General features: G+C 37.4%; 1 protein-coding gene across 1 annotated transcript in view; it reads left to right on the top strand.

The window, feature by feature from the left end:
- COL24A1 (collagen type XXIV alpha 1 chain) overlaps positions 1–23,469 on the top strand; it is a 396,719-nt gene that overhangs the window by 37,185 nt on the left and 336,065 nt on the right. The window contains exons 5-6 of the mRNA XM_018045691.1: positions 7,452–7,505; positions 10,296–10,349. Of these exons, the coding sequence (XP_017901180.1) occupies positions 7,452–7,505; positions 10,296–10,349 (108 nt within the window). The remainder of the gene's footprint in view (positions 1–7,451; positions 7,506–10,295; positions 10,350–23,469) is intronic.

Raw genomic sequence — 23,469 nt, 5'->3', positions numbered from 1 at the left:
TCCAACCAGAATGCTACTCTGGCTCAAATATTGTACTTTTAAAAAATGCTTGGGTGGCTCAGAAGGTTACTTTATTCTGGCAAAGTGGTGAGTAAGCTATGTTATTCTCATTCAGTTAAAATTCAATCAGGAATTGAGTTGCTAAATACAGATCAGCATTCTATTTTATTAAAAACCTGTAGACTTAATGCATAGTCATGTTAGGAGAAAATATTAAAGTTAGAGTAGACTAAATAAAAATATTTTGAATACATTATTAATGTATTTTCAGCAAAGTAATATCATATGAATTAAAAGAATATTACCTTTTAGATATAATTTTATAGTGAGTCATTGGGGAAAAGCAAACCCTTATATTATAGAAATTAAAATATTTCACTTAGGATTATAAAGAGTAACATATTTCATTATATCTTCCATGATATGACCAATTTACATTTATAAATTAATAGAAGTTCCATCTACCTCATGCAAAAATAGCCACTCAGCAGTCCATCAGTCCATTCAGTAGGAAAAAAGCCAAGTCACTTCCTTAGTAATTCATTAACAAAGCTATGAGATAATAGATTGATGACTTTAGCTCTGAAATTCTTTTGTCACGTAGGTGCAATTACTGATGGATGATTTTTTTAATCATTTAAGACTCATTTAAAGCTATTTAAAATCACATTAGAGACATGTTTTTACCTTTCATATTTTGAATACCTTTAAACAATAAACATATATCTTTAGAAATCTTTTTTTTAATTGCAAGCAGAATAAAATATATCTTAAGATATTTCTTGATTTGATGGAAGTAAAATTTGAGACATTTGTTTAGTTCCAGAGACCATAGAACAAGAGATGATGCCACTTGCTTAGCTTGTGTTTCTTTCATGGTTATTACTCCAAGTAACTTGATAGGTATTGAGCAATGCTTAGAGTGAATGTTTAAAGGATTTAATAAAATCAGAAGAATATATTATAGAGAAATAACTTTTCAGCTAGTAGTAAAATAGAGCCACTAGGCAGGTCATATTAAACAGTTAAGGAAGCTGTTTAGTTTCTTCAAAAAATGTCAGAGATGACTATTAATCTCTGCTCTAAATCCAGAAACAGTTATTTGGGCAATGGTTGGTGAAGCAATAATAGTCCACAGATACTTCCTTAGTCTCTCCTATGGGCAAAGCAGAAACATAAATTGTGTAAAACAGAGTCACTGCTCAGAAGGAGCTTACGCTGCGGTAATAGCGATACAGAAGTACACTATAACCTGTCTCATGGTCAAGTAAGATACATGACCCTGAGAGATGCAAACGAAACATGTGGAGTACACATTTTCAAAGGTAAGAAAAATTTTTTGAGGAGAACTCTTTGAAAGATCACTTAAGGCTGAGCTGTTCAGGATCGGTTCTTGTGGGCAAACTTAGAACCTAGACCTCAAAGAATGGATAAGATTTTGATAGGTGAAAGAAACTGTTGTATCTTTTATGTAGGAAAACCAGCAAAATAGCTATAATTTATTGAGATTTTTTACCTGTGGCAGGAACTCTGCCATGCCCCTTATGTTCGTTATCTTAGAAAAACTTGATAAGTTTGGTATTATTACCCTCATTTTTCAGGTGAAGAAACTGAAGCCCAGAGTAATTTGTTTGCTTGCTCATAACCACATGCCAATAAATGATAGACCCAGGGTTTTGACCCTAGAGGTAGGTTTTCTGCCTCTAAAGGTCAAACTCGTTCACAATATGAGGCTGAATAATGGTAGATACATGTAAGGCCAGGGTACACCTATACAGGTTGTAGAGGTCTCAGTTTGCAAACTAATAGTTCTGACTTTATCTTGTTCTCAGTGGGGAATTTTATAGGTTTCTAAGCAGAGGTATGAATAGGGAAGTCAGTCTGTGGCAGTGCCCAGAACAGACAGGAAATTCCTGTTATCATCTGGATGTTAAAAAACTGGGACATTATCTAGAATGACAGCAGTGAAAATGCAAAGGAAAAGTAGCATTCAGGGGAGATCTGAGGGAAGGTTTGGTAGAACTAGGAAATTAATTGGACTTAGGGACCAAATGAAAAGAAAGAGGATCAAGGTGGCTCTAAGGTTTTAAGCCTGTGGGTTGAGAGACTGGTGATACCAATGTAAAAACCAATAATTAAGACAGGAAGTTGATTTTAGGAGAAGAAACCAAGTTAAAACATTTAAGGTGCTGTTGGCAAATCAGTAAGCTGTTCAAAGAGTTGAAGAAGGTGAAGTGAAAAGAGAAGTCAAAGTAGGGGGGTATAGATTATGGGAGTTTTCCCATCAGTGTTATAGAGTCAAGAAATTTGCAAGGAAAGGACTTGGCATAGAGTCAAGAGCCAAATTGTAAGGAATGTTTGCTTTGTGGTTATAGAAGGAAAAATAAAAAAGCAGAAATGTGACGGGATAGACAGATGGGACAGAAAAATATAGTTAGCGTTAGTCACTCAGTCGTGTCTGACTCTTTGTAACCCCATGGTAGCCTGCCAGGCTCCTCTGTCCATGGAATTCTCCAGGCAAGAATACTGGCGTGGGGAGCCATTCTTTTGTCCAGAGGATCTTCCCGACCCAGGGTCAGGATCAAACCCGGGTCTCCTGCATTGCAGGCAGATTCTTTACCATCTGAGCCACCAGGGAAGCCCATAATACCGTCTCATAAAAGCCAAAGATGAGAGTTTTGATCAGCGGTGCTGAAAGACTGAGATAAAGTAGAGGAAATCCTTTGGATCTTCTGGTGGGAAAGTTGTTATTGAACTTTGATAATGATTTCAGCATAGTGTAGAAGTCTAAAGGTAAATTTTAGAAAGTGTATAAGAGAATAAATGGTGATGAAATGATGAACTTTCTAGAGATTTTGCACTGCTTCTTGAAGTGGATTAAGCCTGAGGACAGCCTGATCTTTCCTACTTGTTGGTGCCTGTCTTTCATCTACATACCCTTGATGTTCTTTTGATATCTTTGAAGTTCATTTCACTAAAGCTATTAGGTTCTGTGTCAGTTTTTTCTGGTACTCTTTTGATCTGAGTGTTTTGTTTTGTTTTACTTACTAAAGAAACATCTCTCCTTATATTCTCAGGTATTTTTCTTATCCACTTTTCTATATTCTTCAGGCACACCAGTATACACATTTTAAAAGTCCTTTGTGATGATAGTATTTATTATCTTCTCTACAATGATGTCCATGTGTTTGCTTTTTTTCCATTTTGTTTTATGTAAATTCAGTTAAACTACATCCATATTCCTTGACTGAATTTTTTCAGTTGTGGTCAGCTATTATTGCTTCTGATGTGGATTTAGTCTATAATTCTTTCTTATTTTGCTGTTTCAATCTTGAAACTCTTTTGGCTCACATTTCATTACCTTGGTTGTTATTTTTGTCTTTTATGACTCTTCTTGGAGCCTTTTGTAGAAAAACAGCATCTTGAAATTTTTTGGATTTATAATGAACTGTATGAACTTCTTTCTCTGCATGGAGTAATCCTTTTCTGGTAAAAAATTTTCATTTACTTTAATTTATGTTTCTGTCCTCACACTCCCCCCAGCCCCTCAAAATGTATAGGTCCCTTGCTGGTTTCTTTCTGGTTATCACTTGTTTTTAAAATAGAGACACCACTGTTTGGGCCACTGTGTGTTTTAGCATGGTGTAGGGAGAGACAAAAGGGAGTAATGTGGAGTAGAACACAGCATCAAATTTAAGTTGCTGCCTTCAATGCCATCTTTCAATATGTATTGTATCCTCTACCTAGAAATGTATCTCCTCTCATTTTCATGTGCATGAAGCCCTCTGTATCGATCTAGAAGTGATTTGATGATTTATGCTCTTGTCTTTTACCTCCTCCCTGCACCAGAAATTTCCTGAGGTTAGGAGGTTTGTTGTAGACCATAAAAATGATGGGTTCTTCCTTTTCAGCTCTGCCTTCCTTGCTCTTGGTTGTTTGAACTGGATCTTTGCAGGGTCATGAATTAGATTCCCTGTGGCTTTACCATTCCCTTGAACTTAGCTATTGTCATTAAAGGATCATTGGAATGAACTTTCTGGACTGATATACTGTTAGATATCTGTAGTCTGTCCCAGGTTTGAGGTCTGAGGAGGGTTTTTTGTTTTTAGTCATCTTTCAGCATCTTTCCTTATTCCAAAATATCTCACTATTTGAAAGATAATTTTCATATTTTGTGGTTTGTGGTTGTGGTTGTTTCTTTGTTTCATCAGAGAGGTTTTTTTCTTTTGGTATTTTTTGTTGTTTTCAGAGGGTTTTTGAGGGAAGGAGAGTAGCTTTAAAAATGTTCTCATTCTGCTATCTTTTATAGAAATTCTCTAGTGACCCATTTTAGAATGTAAATTAGATCATGTCGTTTATCTGCTTAAGACTCTTCAGTGACAGGAGAGTATAGCAATTAGAATAAATTAAAAAGTCTTTATCATGACCCATGCAGTCATATGTCATCTGGCCTCTGTTTTCCTCAGCAACGTCATCTTGTTCCACTTTTGCTTACTTCCACTGTTGCCTTTCTTTTAGCTCCTTAATAAGATTGTATTTTTGTTTGTTTTATTTTACTCATGCTGTCATTCATTTTATTCCTATTTTCAAATTTTATTTTCTCCTCTTTCCTCATTCTTCTTCATTTTTTAGGTCTAATTTAGAGCTTCCTCAGAGATGCATTCTCTCATAGCACAATATAAATTATGTGCACTCTGTTGATCTCTCTTAGTTGCTTGTTCTTTTCTTCTTGTCACTAAATAAAATGCATATTATGTGTTTATTTGTTAGTGGGTGACTTTTTATCTCATTGTCAGCTCCAGGAGGCTTTGATGCTTACTAATGTTTATTGAGTAAGTGAATGAATCAATGAGTGAGTGAACTATAAAAAGAAATTTAGATGCAAGACTTCCAAGATCGACCAGACATTACTCTCTTACAAATATTGGATACATTTGCTTCAGTATATTACCTTAGTAATAATAATATTGTAACTAACATTGAGTACTACTTGTGCTCCATGCATACTTTTAAAAAATTGCTCTGTAGTTTGTGGTTAATTACTCTATATCAGACATAGTTACAAGTATTTTATATACAATAACTTTAATATCCACTATAACATCATCAGTGTTATAAAGATGAGAAAACTAAGTCTTAGCAAGAGTAGCTGGCTTGTCTAAGGTCATTCATCAAGTAAATGACTGAAGCATGATCTGACTGTAGACTGGATGATTGCCAGGCTTCCCTGGTGGCTCAGACGGTAAAGCATCTGCCTACAATGCGGGAGACCCGGGTTCGATCCCTGGGTCGGGAAGATCCCCTGGAGAAGGAAATGGCAACCCACTCTAGTACTCTTGCCTGGAAAATCCCATGGATGGAGGAGCCTGGTAGGCTACAGTCTATGGGGTCGCAAAGAGTCAGACATGACTGAGTGACTTCACTTTCACTTTGGATGATTGCCATAGCATTGCTCTTTAACTGAATTATACTTTCTCTTAATAACTGATAATCTGAAAGTTAAAGTGCCTTTTCTAGCACTTCATTTATAGAAAATAATTCATAAAAAGTCATATCATATAAAATTGCTTTCCTTCTCTGGTTTCTAGGAAATGCCTATTAATAACTTATTCTCAAAGATATAGAAATAAAAAATTGTGAAGACAAGTTAAAATTTATTTTTACTTATTGCTAATTAATTCAAATATTTTAATCACAGCATAAATATACTTTTTTCCCCCACTTCCACTATCTAATATGAACTGTAATAATTGCTTTTTCAGTGTGAATGTAGTAGTGTTTCTTTTGTCACAAAGTAGCATGATAGGGCAGTAAACCAAACTAGATATTTTAATTTTTCATGTAATTTTTTATTTTTAGAGTCTATTTTAGAGGACTTGAAATCATCAGCTGTTAAATTCTGAGGATAAAAGTAGAACCAGAACTAGTTTAAAAAGAGTTTTAATTTTTTTAAAAAATAAGTGAAAGTCAAGTTTTGATGGAAACCATTGATATAGTAGTAATTCTCAAAATATTTGAATAGTTCAGGATGGAGAATAGAAATATTACTTTTATGTGGTTGAAAGAGAAATATTACTTTTTTAATTTTAAGGAATACATGAAAGGTTTTTGTTAAGGGGTATAAAAAGGCAAAATAAAAAGGAAAATGGACAGTTTGAAATATACAAAGAACATTAGAAAACTGAAAAAAACTGAAAGAAAGCATCAATAAAGGAGAACATTTCAAAGAGAAAAATGTTACATGACAATGAAGATCAGTAGGTCATGCTGTATGTTAATGGTAGGGCTAATATCTTAACCTTGACAAGTTTAATATCAAAGTTCATAGTATTTTTACTGGAGTAATGAATGAATGTTTGTAAAACATTGTATATAAATATAAAACATAGCTATATGTATGCTCTGAGACATCAGGAATAATGCCATGGCAGCAGAATGCTCAGTAACAATGGAATGAATAGGCAAATGAATGAATGAAAATGTATTAATCATATCCCAAATGAATATTTATTCCTCTACCAGTTGATTGTTAAAATAAGTTAAAAAAAGATAATATAAGGCATTAATATGTGGAAGCAAAGTAGTAGTTTCCTATTTCTTATTTGATATATTTCAAAAGTGACATTTAAAGAACTCAGAATACCTTAAAATTGATCTGTTTTTACTTTTTTACTGTTTTTACTTAAAATTGATTTTGTTTTGACAAAGCCATTTAACTCTATTGACCTCTTGGTATGCTGCATTTTGTGTAGGGCAGATATATTACTGAATATACTAGCTCAGCTGGTAAAGAATCCGTCTGTAATGCAGGAGACCTAGGTTCAATCCCTGGGTTGGGAAGATCCCTGGAGAAGGGAATGGCTACCACTCCAGTATGCTGACCTGGAGAATTCCACGGACTGTGTATAGTCCATGGATTCGGAAAGAGTTGGACACAACTGAGCAACTCACATACTAGAAGGATCTCATTGTAACAGTTTAACACATTACACAGATCTTTGGTATAAGTCTTCTAAAAAAACATAAAATGGTCAATGCTTTACTTTTTCAAGGCAAGTCTTCTTTTGAAATGTCTTTGGAAAAAAACCAAAAAAACCTGTAGTTGTTGGTCTCCAAACCCTAAATTGAATTCCTCTTTCAGTAGTAAAAGTAAATTTAGGTAAAAAAACTACCCACAAAACTACTAGTTATGGTCCCTGTAAAAACCAGATACAGTGGCCGTAACCATAAGTCACAGAGTTCCTGATGCCATATCTGACCAGATTAAAGAGAGCGTCTGAATTTCAACTCTCCCTCCTGCTGATTGAGGTGAGGGGTTTCATGTTATTTTAAAATCATCATCAGCTAGTAACTGGGGACCAAAAAAGAGCCATGGAGTGAAATCTTCACAAGACTTGTGAGAAACGATGTGTCTGTTCTCTTGTCTAATATCTCAGCATTTGTTTTCCAAGGGTCCCCCTGGCCCGGCAGGCATCCCAGGTCCATCAGGAAAGAGAGGTCCACGGGTAAGTGGATGGGCTGCATTTCTCACTTGCTGTTAGAGTTGGTAGCTTTCCTGCATGCTTTTCCTACTGTTATACAGTCTGTACTTCTAGAAATCCGCCTGGATTGTCAAACTTAGCCTGGCCTTTGCCGATTCAAGAGAAGCTTGGGAACATGTGCCACTGATTTATTTGAGTGTAAACACCCAGCCAAAGCATTCTCTGTGAACATGCCCCAAAAGATAATCAAAGTTGTAGATTCGTGATTGTTTTGGTGCTACTTGTAGCGTTATTCTTAGTTATAAAGTGATCTCATCTCTAGTTGATAGTCCAAGGTGGGGATCATTTACTTTGGGAAATGAAGAAGAGTGGGCAGCCTTAAAACAGTGCATTCCTGAATTACATAGTGGAAAATGTTGGAATTATAAACTAAAAAAAAAATTGTCCAGAGGAAAAAAGCTTCCTCAAGGGTAGCAGTAGTTTTTCACATTAAACAGGTCCAACAAAAGATTTATTGCTGTGTTAGGATTCATTTCTTTCAAACCTCAAAAAAAAAAAAAAAAAAAAAGTGAACTTTTACTAGCAGAAATTCTTCGAAGAGCTAAAAAAGGAATTATGATTGTATGTTATAAAGACAAATGTAAATACCATATACAATCCACTTTCATTCCTAATTTTTGCTTATCATATAAACAAATTAATCTAAAACTCACCCTAAAATGCTAATTTAAATGGTCCATATTCACATCAAGCTCTTGTTGATGTGAGGCTCAAGATGAATGCTTACTCTGCTCTAGCTGTTTAACATTTCTTTTCTTTTTCTATACTTGATGACCTACCACATTCCTCTCAAGAGTGTTTTCTAAACTTCTCCACTCTCCTCCAGCCAGCAAACCATTTCTGTCCTCCCCCTTCTCTGTCAGGAGACCCTGGATTTTGCTTTCTGTGGGACTGAGTTCCCCTATGCATTAATTATATTCCCTCTCCACTGCTAAGGCTGTTCTTCCACAACTTAACCTTTTCTATCCCTAGATTTTATCTTATTTGGCAACAAAAAGCAAATTATTATCTTTTTTTTTTTTTTTAAGTACAAGACTTTCACTGATGCTAATTTTTCCTAAAGTTATTGTCCTTGCTCATTCTTGCACTAATGAGCTCTGTGGAATACTTTATAACCATTGGTCCCACATCTACATCAACAAATCATTTGTTAATCTTCACAAATTTTCCCACCTACTTTATTGAAAAATTTATTTTTGAAGACTACACAAATGAGTGAAAGTGAAAGTGAAGTCACTCAGTTGTGTCCGACTCTTTATGACCCCATGGACCATAACCTACCAGGCTCCCCTGTCCACGGGATTCTCCAGGCAAGAGTACCGGAGTGGGTTGCCGTTTCCTTCTCCAACACAAATGAGAGGTCATGAAATCTAATTTTTCCCTTAGTTTTCATCTTGCTAGATATACTTTCCATGTTTGTATTGCTATCATTCCTCCCCCTTCTGAAACACGATGCTTTATTAATTCAGAAGTGAAAAAAAAACAGATAAATATTAAGTATTTCTGTGTTAAGATAGAGGTATAACTGAAGGAAGAGTCTTCCCTCATAGTTCAGTTGGTAAAGAATCTGCATGCAGTGCAGGAGACCGGATTCAATCCCTGGGTCAGGAAGATCCCCTGGAGGAGGAAATGAAAACCCACTCCAGTATTCTTGCCTGGGAAATCCTAGGGACAGAGGAGCCTAGTAGGCTACAGTCCATGGGGTCGCAAGAGTTGGACATGACTTAGCAACTAAACCACTACATAGCCAAAGGGTACAGAGGTGGGTACCAAGCCCAAATGAGTATAGACGCCTTGGAGACCTGAAAGGCTTTATGGGGATGAATCCTTGTTCTCTATTTGCTGGTTATATGAACCTAAGTTTACCCATCTGTAGAGGGGAATAAATAACCACAAATACCACTTTTTTCTTACATTCCCCACACTGCATGGCTTGTGGGATCTCAGTTCCCCAACCAGGGATTAAAACTGGACCACAGGCACTGAAAGCACCAGATTCTAACCACTGGATCACCAGGGAATTCCCTAAATTGACAGATATTCATTGGGAATCTGATATGTGCTAAGTATTACACTGGTGATATTAAAAACAGCGGCTTTTCAAAGAATTTATAATCCTAGAACTAAACAGCACATGTCATAAAGAAGTTAAAATAGCAATAAAATATTAATAGAATTGTCCCAAGGCAACATATAATTAGTTGCAAATTAATTTTATATGCAGCAGTTTCTGTGGGATTGAGTGGGAAAGAGAAATCACCTCATGCTAGCCAGGATTTAAAGGTGGTATCTCAGTTGACACTTGAACATGATTTGAGCAGGTGTAGGAGAGGCATGGTTAAATGAGGTAAGTCTTAAGGCACGCATCATAGCATAAACAAAACCCAAGTGCAGAAAGGGTTACTGGATGTTGAGAGGAGAGTAAAACAATTGCACTTTGTTATTTTTGGGCTTCTTACTCTGCACAACTTTTAGAAGTAGCGCTGAGCAATGTGGCTGGAGGTAAGAGGTGATAACTAAGGGACATAAATACCTCAAAGCAGTGTTTTGAAGCAAAAACCAGAAACCACAGTTCAGCTCTGTAATTGGTGTCTTTTCTAAGACTGAAATATCCAAGACCTCAGAAGAGATAATGAACTTTGTAAAATAACATATCCATTTTAATGAATCATGTAATATTTATTTGAATGTTATAATAAACACGTACTTGTATCTAGATCTAAGAATGATCTGAATTTTTTTTTCTATTTGTAGGGCATACCAGGACCACATGGAAATCCTGGGTTACCTGGATTACCAGGTCCAAAGGTGAGTGCTTTGAATATCACGTGATTTTTGGCACATTGCTAAAGAAGGTCTTTAACTTTTAAAGTCAACCTTGGAATATTAGGGATCTCTGTCATCTCCAGAGCATGAGTCTTCAGCAAGATTGTCATAGGGTGGCAGATGGCCAGGTTCCTTGAGAGACCACCACGCTTGGATTTATAAATAGCTAGTGGTAAAGGCAAGCATGGCCCTGCTTTGATATTCCAGACTCTGTTGTCAAAATATGATGGCAATATATGGAAACCTCTGCAGTGTACAGATTATGATTTGAGTAATTGACCTTAAGTCAAGACTATTTTAGTGTATAAATAAATAGTGAGGAAATAAAACATCATTTATTTCCCTGTTTCATACTTCTCTAATATTTTCACTTGAAAAAGGTCTATGAGGATAATGCTTATAGGATATACTCATATTTTTATGAAAACAACTAACCTGAAAACCTGTAAAAATATGAGCATACAGAGTTGTGTGATAGTAGTGTGACAGATAGTAGTATGCTGCTGCTGCTGCTGCTAAGTCGCTTCAGTCATGTCTATAAAGCAGATGAAAGTATATATACCGGCTGGTTACCTTCATAGCAGGTATGGAACTGGAAATATAAGTAAATATACATATCTATACACACACATGTACATATGTATGTAAGCATTAGGGTTTTGGTTGCCAGTAACATCATGAATATTTGAGGGTCATTAATAACCACTCTGCTTATTAATTATCTCACTCAAAAGTAACCAAATAGCTGTTACCATACAGATATAGATTAACATAGGACAGAGCTTAAGGACACAGGTTTTGGAGTCTAACTGATTTGGATTCAAGGTTTAGCCGTCTTGATTAGTATATACTGTGTTTAGTCGTGTCTGACTCTCTGTGACCTCGTAGACTGTAGCCTGTCAGGCTCCTCTGTCCATGGAGATTCTCCAGGCAAGAATGCTATAGTGGGTTGCCGTTTCTTTCTCCAGAGGATCTTCCCAACCCAGGGATTGATCCAGGTCTCCCACATTGCAGGTGAATTCTCTACCATCTGAGCCACCAGGAAAGCCCCTTGGTTTGTATAACTAGAAACAAATTACTTGCTTTGCCCGTTTAAGCTTAATTTTCTTCTCCAAAACAGGGAAAACCATAGTATGTCCTCATAGGGCTGGAGTGAAGGCTAAATAAATTGTGAGCAAAGCCCTTAACAGAGCTAACACGTCATAAGTAATACCATTATTAATAAGTAATAATGACTCCCTCAGTTTCTCATCAATCTCAACAACTTTTTGAGTTTAATGAAATGTCTCAGAAGAAAAGCTTTTAACTACTGGATGTGTACGAGATAAAAGACAAATGCCTTCTCAAGAAATTAGAATTTTGTTTTTAAATTTGTGATTCTCTAGCCCTCCAAGCTTTCTCTGGGAACTTCAAGGATATTTAGACTAGTGGAAGGCTAGTGTAGTTGTAAAGACCCAGATCATGTTCCTCCACAGAGCTCAGGTCCTAGGGGACTTGCCAATCTACCAGCAGCCTCATCTCCACAACTCGACGGAAGACAGAATAGAGGTGGGGTTTCCACATGGCTTCTGTCATGCTTCTCTTTTCCTGCCTTAGCCAATAACAAATATACACTTGAAGAAACAAAAAAGATGGAGAATAGGGTGGGGAGAGATGACGGAAATAGTGGAAAGCCTTTGATTTCATTGACTTCTTAAAATGTGTGTACTTAGGAGAAAATACTTGAGAAAATGACGTCTGTGTCTAAAAAATTACCTTTGTCCAAATATTAAAAACCGAGTATTTTTCAGTGTTGACTAATATGAGTGTGTGCCTTCAATAAAATGTTCTAGGAGAGATGAAGTCTTAATCTCAAGATTTCTCTTTAATATCATACCTAGTAATATAAATATAATTTTGACTATATCTATTTACCAATAACATATTTTATGAACCCCTATATTAGGGATTTTGTAAGCTCTACTTAAAATTTGCAAGCAATTAACTGAACCTCTTGGGAACTTAATCATATAAACCTGAATATTAGTCTTAGTTTATATTTAAATTTAATAATTTGATAACCATCTTTCAAAATAGCCAAAACTGACCATGATTTGTTTTAACTGCACATATTTGTGGGGACAGTAGATTGGACTTCCCTGGTGGCTCAGACGGTAAAACGTCTGCCTATAATGCAGGAGACCCGGGTTCAATCCCTGGGTCAGGAAGATCTCTTGGAGAAGGAAATGGCAACCCACTCCAATATTCTTGCCTGGAAAATCCCATGGATGGTGGAACCTGGTAGGCTATAGTCCGTGGGGTCACAAAGAGTCGGCCATGACTGAGCGACTTCACTTTCACTTTTCACTTTCAGGCATTGGAGAAGGAAATGGCAACCCACTCCAGTGTTCTTGCTTGGAGAATCCCAGGAACAGGGGAGCCTGGTGGGCTGCCATCTATGGGGTCGCACAGTCAGACACGACTGAATTGACTAAGCAGCAGCAGCAGCTTAGCAAAACTAGTAGTGTGGTTTATGAAACCAATTTTCCTAGGTATTTAACATTTTAAAGTAATACACGCTTTAAAGTAATCAGGATTAATAGAACATTCAAGTTTTATACTTTGTAATCCTCTCATAGTATTTATTCAAGACAATGCAATAAATATGCAGATTTCATGCTCTCAAGGATAAATTTTGACATGTAATCACAGGATTTATTTTCCTTTGAGAACAAAGATCCCTTTTAGGTTAATGGGTTTTACAGTATTAAGACATTTTCAGAATTTTTCTCTTTTCAGTTATTATTTAGCAAGAATAACATAGAATTATTGTTCTCTAAGAAAATTGTGTAAAAAATCTTGTCACTTGTATAAGAAATTGCACATTTCAAAAGTGGTTACCTGAACCTTTGAAAAGACCAAATTAAGATAATTGCAATTTTAGAGAGATTTAACTGCAATGGAAAATGCAGTGTATTATGAAATGTTTATACAATCATATTTGGATTAATATATTTTATAAAAATTGTTAGAACTGATATCAACCAGACAGGGTTCTTGGCCTTAACCAGTCAATAGAAATTTCAGATTCCTTATGTGGGGTGAGGAAATGGATGTGTTCAGGGGTTGGACCAGAGGGTTGTCTTAGATGTTTTCTCACCCCTTTGGTGGTGTTGTGTATGGTGAAAAAGTGAAAGTGAAAGTCCCTCAGTCAGGGGCTATACAGTCCTCATGGACTGTACAGTCCATGGAATTCTCCAGGCCAGAATACTGGAATGGGTGTAGCTGTTCCCTTCTCCAGAGGATCTTCCCAACCCAGGGATTGAACCCAGGTCTACCGCATTGCAGGTGGATTCCTTACCAGCTGAGCCACCAGGGAAGCCCAAGAATACTGGAGTAGGTAGCCTATCCCTTTTCCAGGGCATCTTCCTGACCCACAAATTGAACTGGGGTCTCCTGCATTGGAGGTTGCATATAGAGGTATATGCAATGCATTGCTTTTGCTCTGACCCTCTGTTTTGGCTCTCAGCTCTTCAGAAGTGGCAGTTGGGTGTTGGTTTTTTTTTTGTTTGGTCTTTTCATTTGTTTGTCCAGAGATGCAACTTTTACTGAAAATATCATATTTATTATTTGTTACATAAAATAAAAAGTCTATGTCTCTTAAGAATGAATATACCTTAAGATAGTATAGAAATATGTTCTATTTATGAGGCTATTTTAAAGTTTATAAGAATAAAGCTTATTTTGCAAACATACTCTAGATTGATGCAAAATCTAGCATTTTATTTTCTGTTATACTTTTACAGTTAAGTTAGTATTTACCATAAAGGACAAAGAATGTAAACTTATATTTGGTGGTTCTCAACTCTGTTCAAGCAAAATAAGTTTTCACACGTTTGTCTTCCTTAATAGATTCTGAGTTATTTGAATGCAGGGGCCAGATCTTATCCCTCTTTGCCTTTGTATCTATCCCAGTGCCTAGCATGTGTTGGGCATTCTATAAATGTTAAACTGAAGTAATAAATAGACAATGTAAGTAATAAATAGACAATGTTAGTAATAAGGCACTGGCATCATAAGGGAATAAGAACTAGCACTTACTGAGCATCTAGCATCAGTTGACAGTATTTTACGTTTGCCATCTCATTCAATTCCACTTCAATTAAGAGTACTATTCAGAGCAGGCTTTATTACCTTCTGCTTTCCATAGAAGAAAACATATTCAGAGAAGTAAGTACTTAACCAAGGTAACACAGTTTAACTGGCATCAGAATTAGATCTGTTTTACTCTTTACCCTACACCTATTTGTCTCTACTAGCATAGTGAGTGGTTCACTATGAACCTTGAATGTATGAAACAGCACCTTAAGGAGGAAAGATGAGGGTGGGATAACCTAGTGTAATGAAAGACTTTCTGAATTCATTCAGTAATAGTAACAAAATATGTCCATTCCAAGTTTCCAGCTAATCCTTTGGATGCTAATAATATATAAACACCATAAAGAGTGAAACTGAACTCTCATCCCTTAGCACTGTGTTGTTAGATTGCTAAATAGTAGAAGAACAAATGCCACACAAAAATTTTGTGGGTATATAACATTTTTCAGCAATATTAAGACTAATTTAAAATAGAGGTAAACTATTGAGTTCTTTAGCTGAAATCAGTAGACTTGTGGTAGAAATACTGTCTTTCTAAGAAAAAAATCTTTCTAAAAAAATATCAAGTGAATTCTGCTTCTCTGTTTGCTAGAGAGAAGGACTTTTTTCTTGCCACCAAATACCATCTAGGTCCACAGTTCATCATATTTACTTATTTAATATAAACTTTATTTGTAGGGTGCTGGAAATTCTTATTACTATTAATTAATACATGATCAATTATGCAGTAGATCTTCAGACATGAATCTAAATGAAGAATCTAAATCTTCTACTTATAGTTCTAGTCCAGGCAATCTATTTTTGTCCAGATAATTTCTTTCCCAAAAATGCTTCTTAAAGGCTACTTAAAAACTTTCCATGGATGTGAATTAGTAGCATATATTACTTTAGTCAAATTCAATAGCTCCTTCAAATTTAATCCCGTTCAATGAAAACATCTAACCTTAGTAAGCTGCTATTAACAGTGTCCTGTTAGTATTGGCTTGGCCAAAATGTTCATTTGGGATTTTCTTTTAAGGTCTTATGGAAAAATCTGCAAGAAGTTTTTGGCCAACTCAATAATATTAAATGAAATGCTATTAATTAATAATATTAAATATTGAATTCCAAAGAGTATATCTTTGTGCTATACTTTATTTCTGGTTTTGGCCCTCTGTTCCCATGTTTCCGTCATGCTCCCATTTTCCTTGCTTGTGAATTAAATAAATATGTTAAGTATAGATGCTGACCCATTCTAAGAACTTTTTTACAGAGTCAGATTGCTATGAAGAGTTTTCAATCCAACATTCTGACAGTGTAAAGTATGATAAAATGTGAAGACTGAGGTGCTCCCGTTGTTCTGTACAACATAAGGACCTTTATGTAAAGGACCAGACAAATATGACAAATACATTAAATTTTTTTCCTTCTAGCCATCAAAGACTATTAGGGTCACATCAGAAGGATTCAGAAGGCCATCTGAAAAGCTTCTACTAGTCAAAGATTGGTATAATTTGAATATCATTAAGAATATTAAAAAAAAAAGAATATTAACTATAGTGGATTAAGTCACATCAAATATCTCTAAATCCATGAGTTTACTTTGTAGCTAAGAACAGAGAAGCCCTCACTGGTCACCTTTAGAGGATGCTAGGGAATTGCATCTATGAGATTGTATATTCAACAATTCAGTTCAAATCTGACACTAACTACCCCAAGCTAGTGTCAGACTCCACAGATTTAGGGGCTCCATCCCACATGACTCCCCACATTTGAGATGCTAACGGAACACTTGTGCCTGGCTGACTACATGTCCAGGGCTTCCCACAATCTCTTCCTTTCCCAGGTTTGATATTTTGCTGGAATAGCTCACAGAACTCAGGAAAACATTTTAATAAGGCTTACCAATTTATTATTAAGAAATAGAACTCAAATAACTGAAAGGTAGAGATGCATAGAGCAAAATATGGAGAATAGAAGCCTAGAGCTCCCATGCCCTTCCCAGGTACGTCATGCTCCCAGTGTGTTCGCCTACTGGAAGCTCTTGGAATGTCGTTAAGAGTTTTTATACTAAATCTCTACCACCCCCTCCTGTCTCTGGAGGTGAGGGAGGAGATGGGGCTAAATTTTACTACCCTCTAATCACTTGTTTGCCTTTCTGGTGACTAGTTCCCATCCTGAAGCTATCTGGCTCCCTTTCTCCAGTCACCTCATTAGCATAAGCTCAGATCAAAAAGGGCTTGTTATGAATAACAAAAAGCACTCCTACAACTCAGGAAATTCCAAGGGTTTTAGGATCTTTGTGCCAGGAACCAGGGCCAAAGACAAAATGTATACTTTTAGAATGTGGTCCACTGGAGAAGGGAATGGCAAACCACTTTAGTATTCTTGCCTTGAGGGCCCCATGAACAGTATGAAAGGCAAAAAGATAGGACACTGAAAGATGAACTCCCCATGTTGGTAGGTGCCCAATATGCTACTGGAGATCAATGGAGAAATAACTCCAGAAAGAATGAAGAGATGGAGCCAAAGCCAAAAACAACACCCATTTGTGCATGTGACTGGTGATGGAAGCAAGGTGTGATGCTGTAAAGAGCAATATTGCATAGGAACCTGAAATGTTAGGTCCGTGAATCAAGGCAAATTGGAAATGATCAAATAGGAGATGGCAAGAGTGAGTGAACATCGACATTTTAGGAATCAGTGAACAAACATGGACTGGAATGGGTGAATTTAACTCAGATGACCATTGTATCTACTACTGTGGGCAAGAATCCCTTAGAAGAAATGGAGTAGCCATCATAGTCAACAAACGAGTCCAAAATGCAGTATTTGGATGCAATCTCAAAAATGACAGAATGATCTCTATTAATTTCCAAGGTAAACCATTCAGTATCACGGCAATTCAAGTCTATGCCCCAACCAGTAATGCCGAAGAAGCTGAAGCTGAATGGTTCTATGAAGAGCTACAAGACCTTCTAGAACGAACACCCCCCAAAGATGTCCTTTTCATTATAGGGGACTGGAATGCAAAAGTAGGAAGTCAAGAAACACCTGGGGTAACAGGCAAATTTGGCCTTGGAGTACAGAGTGAAGCAGGGCCAAGGCTAACAGAGTTTTGCCACAAGAACACACTGATCATAGCAAACACCCTCTTCCAACAACACAAGAGAAGACTGTACACATGGACATCACCATATGGTCAACACCAAAATCAGACTGGTTATATTCTTAGCAGCCAAAGATGGAGAAGCTCTATACCGTCAGCAAAAACAAAACCGGGAGCTGACTGTGGCTCATGAACTCCTTATTGCCAAATTCAGACTTAAATTGAAGAAAATAGGGAAAAGCATTAGACCATTCAGGTATGACGTAAATCAAATCCCTTATGATTATACAGTAGAAGTGAGAAATAGATTTAAGGGGCTAGACCTGATAGGCAGAGTGCCTGATGAACTATGGAATGAGGTCCGTGACATTGTACAGGAAACAGGGATCAAGACCATCCCCATGGAAAAGAAATGCAAAAAGGAAAAATGGCTGTCTGGGGAGGCCTTACAAATAGCTGTAAAAAGAAGAGAAGCAAAAAGCAAAGGAGAAAAGGAAAGATATAAGCATCTGAATGCAGAGTTTCAAAGAATAGCAAGGAGAGATAAGAAAGCCTTCCTCAGCGATCAATGCCAAGAAATAGAGGAAAACAACAGAATGGGAAAGACTAGAGATCTCTTCAAGAAAATTAGAGATACCAAGGGAACATTTCATGCAAAGATGGGCTCGATAAAGGAAAGAAATGGTATGGACCTAACAGAAGCAGAAGATATTAAGAAGAGGTGGTAAGAATACACAGAAGAACTGTACAAAAAAGATCTTCACAACCCAGATAATCATGATGGTATGATCACTCACCTAGAGCCAGACATCCTGGAATGTGAAGTCAAGTGGGCTTTAGAAAGCATCACTATGAACAAAGCTAGTGGAGGTGATGGAATTCCAGTTGAGCTATTTCAAATCCCAAAAGATGATGCTGTGAAAGTGCTGCACTCAATATGCCAGCAAATTTGGAAAACTCAGCAGTGTCCACAGGACTGGAAAAGGTCAGTTTTCATTGCAATCACAAAGAAAGGCAATACCAAAGAATGCTCAAACTACTGCACAATTGCACTCATCTCACACGCTAGTAAATTAATGCTCAAAGTTCTTCAAGCCAGGCTTCAGCAATATGTGAAAACTTCCAAATGCTCATGCTGGTTTTAGAAAAGGCAGAGAAACCAGAGATCAAATTGCCAACATCTGCTGGATCATGGAAAAAGCACGAGAGTTCCAGAGAAACATCTATTTCTGCTTTATTGACTATGCCAAAGCCTTTGACTGTGTGGATCACAATAAACTGTGGAAAATTCTGAAAGAGCTGGGAATACCAGACCACCTGACTTTCCTCTAGAGAAACCTATATGCAGATCAGGAAGCAACAGTTAGAACTGGACATGGAACAACAGACTGGTTCCAAATAGGAAAAGGAGTACGTCAAGGCTGTATATTCTCATCCTGCTTAAGCTAAGTCACTTCAGTTGTGTCCGACTTTGTGCGACCCCATAGACGGCAGCCCACCAGGCTCCCCTGTCTTATATGCAGAGTACATCATGAGAAATGCTGGGCTGGATGAAGCACAAGGTGGAATCAAGATTGCTGGGAGAAATGTCAATAACTTCAGATATGCAGATGACACCACGTTTATGGCAGAAAGTGAAGAAGAACTAAATAGCCTCTTGATGAAAGTGAAAGAGGAGAGTGAAAAAGTTGGCTTAAAGCAATACATTAAAAAAACTAAGATCATGGCCTCTGGTCCTATCACTTCATGGCAAATAGATGGAGAAACAGTGGAAACAGGGGCAGACTTTATTTTTCTGGGCTCCAAAATTACTGCAGATGGTGATTGCAGCCATGAAATTAAAAGACGCTTTCTCCTCTGAAAGAAAGTTTTGAACCAACCGGGACAGCATATTAAAAAGTAGAGACATTACTTTGCCAACAAAGGTCCGTCTAGTCAAGGCTATGGTTTTTCCAGTGGTCATGTATGCATGTGAGAGTTGGACTATAAATAAAGCTGAGTGGTAAAGAATTGACGCTTTTGAACGATGGTATTGGAGTCCATCCTATAGGAAATCATTCCTGAGTATTCATTGGAAGGACTGATGTTGAAGCTGAAACTCCAATACTTTGGCCACCTGATACAAAGAGCTGACTCATTTGAAAAGACCCTGATGCTGGGAAAGATTGAAGGTGCGAGGAAAAGGGGATGACAGAGGATGAGATGGTTGGATGGCACCATTGACTCGGTGGACATGAGTTTGAGTAAACTCTGGGAGTTGGTGATGGACAGGGAGGCCTGATATGCTGCAGTCATGGCGTCACAAAGAGTTGTACACCAATGAGTGACTGAATTGAACTAAAACTTCTATTATACCGCAGTCATTATTTTAAAATATGGTAAACAGAAGAAAAATAAAGAGAAAGAATAAATTTTTGTTATGAAATTGCCTTACCTTTCTTAGAATTAAAGCTTAGTTCTGATGCTGAAAACTCAGCTTCTCTGTATACTGGTGCCAAATTTAATCTCGGAGACAGAGTTTTGAGTGATGTGGAAAAGGATAGCTTTATTTCTTGCCAGGAAAAGGGGGATACAGTGGCCTCATACTCTTAAAAGCATGTGTCCCAACTTGGGGAAAATAGAGACAAGTTTTATAGTAATTACTGAAAGAGGACGACATGATTAGCTTGTGGACATTCTTCTGAAGGGTTAGTGATGAGGTAAGTTAGGAGTCTACATTGTCACCCTTCAGGTCCAACTGGTGTGAGGTCTATATACTTGTGGGTAGCATACTCATCATTAATCATTAACTTCTCTCACCTGGAAAGAGTTTCAGTATCTGCAAAATAGCTTGAAGATACTATTGTGTGTATCCTTTGATGGGGGAAACAAGACCTTGCCCCAAGGCTCCTCTTGACTGTTTTTTTTTTCTCCCTGATTTCACATCACCTCCCTTCCCCTAATTTACAATTGCTTGAATCTGCCCTTTGGAACTCAGGGAACATCATGGAGGCTGAAGGAAGGCTGTTTCCTATAATCAAAGAAATGGGGGACACAGAAAGTCCTTGTGCCCAGAAGCCCTACAGGGCCCTGCACAGTATTAGTACAATCAAGTGGTTGATAAAGGGAATTTTCTTTTTACAGAAAAATCTAGCAAATTAAGAAAAAATACTAGAATTGAAAATCACCATTTTTGCCATCCTGATGAAGAAAAGGTTAGAAAACAGAAACAACTCAGGAAGTCCAAAGCCCTTGAGGCAGGAGGATGGTTGGCAGGCTTTGAGGAATAGCTGAATGAGATAAGTGGTAGGAGATAGATCAGAGAGGTAGTAGGAGGCAGATTAGTTCAGACCTTACAGGTAAGAATTTTGGTTTGAATTTTACTGTTGTATATTTGTTGGAGAGTTCTAAGTACAGGGAAGCCTGGTGTGCTGCAGTCAATGGGGTTGCAAAGAGTTGGACATGACTACATGACTGAGCGACTGAACAAGAACAACAAGTAGAAAGATGGCGTCATGCAATTTATGTTATAGGAGGATGGTTCTGGCTATCACAGAGAATAGACAGGGGTAAGGGAAGGGTAGGAATAGGAACACCAGTTTAGAGACTTCTTCATTGGTCTACCCAAGCTCATGCCATGGATGAGGGACTAGAGTGTTAACAACAGTGACAGTGTGATGTGGTCAAAATCTATACATATTTTGAGGTACAGTCAACACAATTGCTGCTGAGTCACTTATATGGAGTGAGAGAGGAGTCAAAGGTAATCTAAGCCCTAAGTAGTTGAACAGCTGGTATTGTGGGAGCTGCCATCTACTGGAATGAGGAGGAACATGATTTTGGGTTTTCATTGGGTTTGTTTTTGCCTGGGATGAAATCAAGGGTTCATCTTCATTAATGTTTTCAAAGAACCAACCTTTGGATTTGTTTATTTTTTCTATGGACCATTTAGTGTTTAATTGATTTTTAGCTCTATTCTATTTAGAGCTATGAATTCTTTCTAAGGACTGATTTCCCTGGAAAAGAAAATGGCAACCCACTCCAGTTTTAGGGGAATCCCATGGACAGAGAAGCCTGGTGGGATACAGACCATGGGTTGCAAAGAGTTGGACACAACTGAAATGACTTAGTGTTGCAGAACCCAGTACTTGAGAAACCAAGCGCCACACTTGGAGAGTAGGAGAACTGGGTTTATTATGCCGGCGGGCCCAGAGGAATTAATACTCCAAGCTCTGAGCCTCGAACAAAGGGATTACAGAGTTTTTAATAGACGGACTATAGTGGGCAATAGGCTGGTTTAAATTAAGGGGTTTCACGTGTATGGGAACAGCAGTCAAGATCGGGAGGGGGATGCCTGACCTTTACACGGACAGGAGTGATTAAGCAGGTTTGCAGAGGCTGGGCAATTGCAAAGAGCAGGACAAGGGTGAGTGAGATAAGCTCCAGTTCCTAGTACTTTAAGTCCCCACTTTCTGAGACTATGTGGCCTATGTGATCCAGACTGCAAGGAGCAAGCTGAGATACAGAGGCGGAAGGGGCAAGAGGTTATGTAAAATTTTAACTTTTCCTCTTCGTTAGTATGCACATATGCACATTTGATGTGTTGTGTTTCCATTAAGTTGAAATAAATGCTTTCATCTTCACTCATGGGTTATTCCGAAGTACATTGTTTTGTTTAATGTTCATCAATTGGAAGCTTTTCTAGTGACCTTATTGTTACTGATTTCTAATTTAGTTCCATTGTGGTCAGTACACAATGGAAGAGTTTAATCTTTTAAAATTTGTTGAGGCATTTTATGGCCCAACAGGCAATCTCTCTTGATTAATATTTCACATGAACTTCGGAAGATTGTGTATATTGTATTTGTTGGGTATCAGTTCAGTTCAGCCACTCAGTCCTGTCCAACTCTTTGCAACCCCACTGACTGCAGCATGGCAGGCTTCCATGTCCATCACCAACTCCCGGAGCCAACTCAAACTCACGTCCATTGAGTTGGTGATGCCATCCAACGTCTCATCCTCTGTCATCCCCTTCTCTTGCCTTCAATCTTTTCCAGCATCAGGGTCTTTTCAAATAAGTCAGTTCTTCTCATCAGGTGGCCAAGGTATTGGAGTTTTGGCTTCAGCATCAGTCCTTCCAGTGAATATTCAGGACTGATTTCCTTTAGGATGGACTGGTTGGATCTCCTTGCAGTCCAAGAGACTCTCAAGAGTCTTTTCCCAACACCACAGTTCAAAAGCATCAATTCTTTGGCACTCAGCTTTCTTTATGGTCCAACTCTCACATCCACACACTTTGACTAGATGTACCTTTGTCAGCAAAGTAATAATCTCTGCTTTTTAATATGCTGTCTAGGTTGGTCATAGCTTTTCTTCCAAGGAGCAAGAGTCTTTTAATTTCATGGCTGCAGTCACCACTTATAGTGATTTTGGAGCCAAAAAAGTCTCTCACTGTTTCCATTATTTCCCCATCTATTTGCCATAAGTGTGCTATAAATGTCAATTCGATTAGGGTGGTTTGTGGTAGTCAAATTTTCTCTGTCCTTACTAGAATTTTTTGGTCTAGTTGGGGTCAAATTTTCTCTGTCCTTACTAGTTGTATTTGTGTTTAGAAAGTGTTTAGTTAGTGTTTGCTCCATGTATTTTGCAGCAGTGTGTGATGCATGGACATATAAGGTTGATTGTTTTCCTGATTATCAGATATTTTTATCATTATCAAATACGTTTAGTTATTCTCCTCTTTTTGAAGTCTGATGTGTTAGTAATACAGCCATACCAACTTTTTAGTGCTTTTTGTCTGTCTACTATATCAATTTCCTTTCTTTTACCTTTCTATATTTAAATTGCATCTCTTATAGATACTGTATAGTTGGATCTTACAAGTTTATCCAGGCTGAT

This window comes from Capra hircus, chromosome 3 (genome assembly GCF_001704415.2).
Source record: "Capra hircus breed San Clemente chromosome 3, ASM170441v1, whole genome shotgun sequence".
In the NCBI taxonomy this organism is placed as follows: domain Eukaryota; kingdom Metazoa; phylum Chordata; class Mammalia; order Artiodactyla; family Bovidae; genus Capra; species Capra hircus.
The sequence above is the reverse complement of the archived record's forward strand: the minus strand, read 5'-3'. Positions and strand labels throughout refer to the sequence as shown.